The sequence below is a fragment of the Monodon monoceros genome, unplaced genomic scaffold (assembly GCF_005190385.1).
Source record: "Monodon monoceros isolate NGI ecotype Baffin Bay Population unplaced genomic scaffold, NGI_Narwhal_1 Super_Scaffold_9, whole genome shotgun sequence".
In the NCBI taxonomy this organism is placed as follows: Eukaryota; Metazoa; Chordata; class Mammalia; order Artiodactyla; family Monodontidae; genus Monodon; species Monodon monoceros.
In genome coordinates, this window is record NW_021703786.1 from 45,511,328 (window position 1) to 45,516,907 (window position 5,580).

The 5,580-nt window shown below is 56.5% G+C and overlaps 1 protein-coding gene across 1 annotated transcript; it reads left to right on the forward strand.

Moving 5' to 3' along the window:
- Positions 1–60: 60 nt before the first annotated feature.
- LOC114888592 (uncharacterized protein SPEM3-like) lies at positions 61–5,210 on the forward strand. Its single transcript, XM_029210778.1, is given in 9 exon segments — positions 61–1,482; positions 1,631–1,688; positions 1,807–2,121; positions 2,124–3,404; positions 3,407–3,631; positions 3,673–4,206; positions 4,209–4,281; positions 4,283–5,126; positions 5,128–5,210. Coding segments are annotated over 9 exon segments (3,507 nt in total). The 5' UTR covers positions 61–1,344; the 3' UTR covers positions 5,167–5,210.
- The last annotated feature ends 370 nt before the right edge of the window (positions 5,211–5,580 follow it).

Consider the following 5,580-nt stretch of genomic DNA (forward strand, 5'->3'; position numbering starts at 1 on the left):
CGAGGGGCTCGCTGGCCGAAAGGACGGCAACCGGGCCCGCGGCGGAGCCTGCGTCTGGAGGGCTCTGAGCCTCCATCCCCTCTGGTGCCTTGGGGCTGCCTGTCCGAAGCCTGCTAGCGCAACACCCCACCGGCCCACAGACGTAGCCTCCCCAGCTGCGCTCACAGCCAGCCCAACTGCAGCCCGCACCCCTCCACGGGACACTTGAACTACTCCCGGGATCCCCACGAGATGCGGCGCCCGGCGGCCGAATTGGCTGAGATCCTGCCCGTGAAGCGCGCTCTGGCCACCTCCGCCTCCCTCACGGTACTGGCCGAGGCCTCGGACCAGCGGGCCCCGGCTCCCAGCTCAGCGCTGCTCCTCCGCCCCTCCCACCTCCTGCCCGACGTCCAGGCTACCGAGCACCCTCCACCCCCGCCCACCTTCATGCCACTCAGTCGGAACCCGGGAGGCAATGCCAACTACCAGGTGTATGACAGTCTGGTGCTGAAGCGGCAACCGCAGGAGAGCCAAGCACGGGCCAACTTGTTGCTACCTTCGACCTCGGCCTCCAGGCCCTCTCTGCACGGGAGCCAGACTGGGAAAATGAACTTACCAGCAGCAAATGGGGTTGGGGCGGGGGACGGCAGGGCATGGAGAGAGGAATAAAGAGCGCCAGAGTCCAGGAAACATTGGTGGTCTGTGGCTTGGAAGCGCCACACCTTCTGCCAGCCTGGGTCCCTGCGCTTGGCTTCCTGCAATAAGAAGCCAGTGTCCCCTTCTTGGCCTGAGGGTCACTTTGGTTTAGTGGCCGCAGTTCTACCAGCAGGCCCCTCCTGGTCCTATACCATTCACTAAGTACATCTGCAGCTGCAGACTCCAAACCCCTGGTCTCTGGGCACCTCCTCTGTGTCTCAGCTGTCCCTGTCCACAAAGAGCCTCATACAAGAAGTTGCTTCCAAACTGGGAGGTTCCACATCTGGGCAGGTCCAGCTCCAGGCCCAGTGAAGGGCATGAAGATGGCTGAGGCTCTGGACTCCAGCCAGGCCTTCAGCAGGCCTCTGAGGCCAAGGTCTTCCTAGTCTCAAGAGGGGCCAAGAGACGGAATGTGTCATTTGAACAAGTGAGTCAGCGGGCAGTGAGCGAATGAATGACTGCTCGAGGGGATGTGTGCCGGCCACCGGGACCTGTTTGACTGTCCAGGCTCAGCTTACCTGACCCTGGTTACCAGGGAATGCCACTCTGGGCCCTCCTTTTCGTCCCCCTCCCTCACTGTGACCTCACCACCTGCCCCATTATGACCCAGTCTGGCTCCCAGTTAAAACTGGAGGGCAGGGGGCCCAGGCAGTCCTGGGACCAACGGCCATGGGTGAGCGAAACTACTACCAAGCCGAGACGTTCACTGGCCCCATCCCCAGGAAATGCCAGGAGCAAGGATACTCAATTCTTCTGATCCTGGTCAGCTTCATCCTGCTCAACGTGGGGATCAACGTGGTAACTATGGTCAGGGCAGGATCTGTGCAGCGGGGTTGGGGGAGCCCTGGGGTCTTGAAGGGGCTGAGGTGGGAGGGCTGCTGGGGTGTGGCTGGACAAGGGTTGGATTTCAGGGCTCACCCTGCTCCCGGCCTCCCCCCTGCCCTTCTTCCCTCAGCTCTGGAGGCATCTGAAGAGATTCTTGCGGGCACTTTTCAATCGTATTTTCCACAAAGGTGAGTGGGCGCCGGCGTGGGTTCAGGGGATGTGGGCCTGTCCCCTTTCTTCTATCCCTGCCTTGATTCTCAGCTGCTCAGGAACCCAGGCCCTGACCCATCTCGCCTTTCTCCGCAGACAAGCAAGCCAGCTGTGTTGGCAGCCATCGCATGTGCATGCGCTTCTCCGTGCATCCCAAGAACCTGTGCTCAAGACTTTCTTCCCGCTTCTGCCATGGCCCAAGCTTCCTGCTCGGGCACCCAAACCACCTTGACTCCTGGATACCAGACACAAAAGATGAGAAGGCTTCTAAGTACTGCTGGATGGCGCCTCAGTGTGGACGGGCTTGGGCTTCCACGGAGGCTCCACGGGGACTGTGGAAGGAGCGGGTAGTGGGAGGTGGGGAGGCCTCTCCAGTCACAGCCTTAAAGTCCCAAGCCAACTTTTATTCGAGGTAAAGACATCTTCCAAGCTCCGAAGGATGAGCAAGGTGGACGTGGTTCCACTCCGCCTGCCCCAAGACAGCAAGACTAAGAACCCAGGCTCTGACACAGCCCAGGACCCAGCCCGGGCCCAGACCCACCCCCCAGTTCAGCCCCCTGCGCATGCTCCTGCCAAGGCACAGAACACCTCCTCAGCCCACCCCCCTGAGCACATCCCCCAGGCCGAGACCTGCTCCCGAGGCCACGCCCGTGAGCAAACTTCTGCCCAGGCCCAGGCCTTCTCCCTAGTGCACCCCACTGGGAACACTCCTGCCAAAGCCCAGACCTTCTCCTCCAGCCACCCCTCTGAGCACGCCCCACCTCAGGCCCAGACTTGCTCCACATTCCACTCCCCTGAGCACACCACCCCCCAAGACCAGACCCCATCCCCAGCCCTCACCCCTGAGCACAGCCCTGCCCAGGTCCATGGCCCTGAGCATACCTCAGCCCATACCCCAGTCCAGGCCCAAGCCCAGGCCCCCTCACATGCCTCAGCCCAGTCCCTGGGCCACACTTCTGTCTCCACCCTTACCCATGCTCATCTGACCTATACCCATGCCAACACTCTGGTCCCTCCCCCAACTTCTGCCCCTGATACTACTCCTGCCCTAGCCCCTACACCAGTCCCTGTCCCTATCTCTGCCACAACCTCTGTCCCAGCGCTGGGCATGGCCCTGATGAACACTCCAGTCCCTTCCACCACCCCTACGCCCATCCTAGATTCTATTCCCTCTACCTTGTCTGCCTTCAGCCAAGGCCTCTCCTCCGGCCATGTGGTCTACGATGACCGCAGGGTAAAGCAGAACTTATTCCATGTGTGTCCGCCTCAGAACCCTGGGTATTCCAGAAAGGACTTGGGTACCCCCTCCAGGCCCCAAGAGGGGCATGGTCTGGTGAGCCCTGGTGCAGCAGAGGAAACACTGAAGCAATGTAGTAGGGACAGTGTCAAGCCCTCCACAGGATCCATACTGGGTTACCTGGAGTTGGGGAATATGGAATGGAAGGTCTCAAATGATGCCAAAGACAAATTTGTACAGTCCAAGACCTTGCCTTACTGCAGCTTCCATCCTTGCAGGTCTGAGAAGAGAAACACAGACCCCCAGACTCCAGTCTACCCCACATTCCTGGTGTACTCCAAGGATGCTGCACCTTCTCAACCTTGCTTCCATTCTCCAACAAGTGCCCTGAGCTCACCATGCACCATGCCTCCACCATGCACTCTTTCTCTGCCTATTGTTTCTCCCAGATCTTTGGCCTTCAACACAGCAACCACCAGAAGCCCTCCACCTTTATACAACCCCCCACCTTTCCCCCAACCTCCAAGTCTCCTCAGTCTGTCCTCTCTTCCCAGGGCCCCATCCCTCCCCAGTTATCCACTACTTTCCAAACCCCAAACCAGCCCCAACCCCCTGAACTTCATGAGAGTTTAGGCATCAACAAAGGCTCTGTCCTCCAAAGGACCCCAGGCCCTTCAAAAGACTGTGTAGAGCTTTCAGAAACCCAGGACTTACCCCAAATCAAGGCCTCCACAAGGACACAGGCCTTATCCAAGACCCAGGCCTCCACAAGAACCCAGGCCTTACCCGAGACACAGGCCTCCCCAAGAACCCAGGTCTTGCTCAAGATCCAGGCCTCCACAAGCTTCCAGGCCTTACCCAAGACCCATAACTCTGCAAGAATCCAAGCCTTTCCCAAGAGTCTGATCTTCAGAAGAATCCAGTCATTACCCAAGATTCTGGCTCCCAGAAGAGCTTAGGTTCTACTCGAGATAGACGTTTCTTTAAGCGCCCATACCTCACCCAACCCTCTGGTCTCCACAAGAACACAACATTTCTCCAAACTTCTGACATTCAGAGGAGCTCAGGCTTTATGCATGATTCTGGAGTCTATAGGAATCTGGAACGAAGGCAAGAGACTGTACTGTATAAAAGTCAAGAGCTCTCCCAAAAAACTGGCTTCCATAATAGCCCACACCCTTCTCAAGATCCTGGATGTGACAAGAGTACAGGTAACGCCCAAGATTCAGGAGTCTCTAGGAGTCCAGACTTTACCCAAGATCTGGGCCAGAGAAGTGTCCATACCTTGCCCAAGACTCTGGAGTCAACAAGAGCTCAGGCCTTTGCCAGGAATCTGAAGAGCCCAGGCCTTGTGCAAACCCCTCGCCTCCATAAGGGTTCAAGCCTTACCTGAGACTCAGGAGACTACAAGAATCCAGGTCTTACCCAAGATTCTTGAGTCTGCAGGAGCCAAGGCCTTACTCAAGATTCTGACCTCTGTAAGAATCCAGGCCTTACCCAAGCCACTGAAGTCAAAAGGAGATGTGGCCTTACCCAAGATGCTGGAAATTACAGGAGCTCAGAACATACCCATGACGCTAACTTCCACAAGTACTCGGGAATTAATCGCGATGCTGGCCCCCATAAGGGTCCAGCCCTTACTCAAGACTCTGGCTTATCCAAGAGATCAGGCCTCCATAACAACTCATGCCTTATCCCAAACCCTGGCCTCCACAAGAACCATCTAGGAACTGACTTTGTCCAAGTTTTGGGCCCACATCAGACCCGAAAGTCATTTATATCTGAGGCAGTTCCTCGAAAGGAGGATGCAGGGCAGCACATACCATGGACTTCTGTCCCACCCAGTCAGAACTCCTGCTCTCCCAGGGCTCAGGTGGCCTACAATGACCTGCAAATCTTCTCAGCAGTACCTGTACTGATTGAGCTGCAATCACCCTTCCGGCGAGCAGGCAGCCAAGACTGGGTGTACCACACCATGGATACAGATCCTCCAGCCTGCCAGAATTATCGCCAGATGTCTACACCTCCCAAAACCAGCTGGAAGCCCTACTGTCCTGGGTCAGGCACCCGGCTTGGGCATGTGGTCTTTGACGCCCGCCAGAGACAGTTCAGAGCAGGCAGGGACAAGTGCGAAGCTCTGTCTCCCAGGCGCCTTCACCGAGAGACATCCAACAACTCACCGGAGACCATCAAGGTGTGGAGATACCAGTGTGTCATGAGAAGTTTAGAAAAAGAGGGGACAGGTATGCATGAGGAATAAAGAGACAAGAGAAGTGTTCTGTGGTTGGTTGAGGACATCCACCCCAGCCCCATCCCACAGGGCCTGATGAGGACCTAAACTATCCCCGCTTTCCCTCCATCGCTGTCTAGCTAAATCCGTTATCCCCAAGGCCCTAGAGCTGCACTGTCAATTACAGTAGCCACTAGCCAAATGCCTATTAGAACGTAAATTATTAAAAATTAAAGAAAATTAATTCTTTTTAAAATTAAGTTAAAATGTTAAAAATTCTCTTCCTCAGAGAACAGTATTTCTCTGGCATCCAATTCTGTTCCCTGGTGGTCCAGTTGTTGGGACTTGGCACTTTCACTGCTGTGGCTGGGGTTCAATCCCTGGTTGGGGAACTCAGACCCCG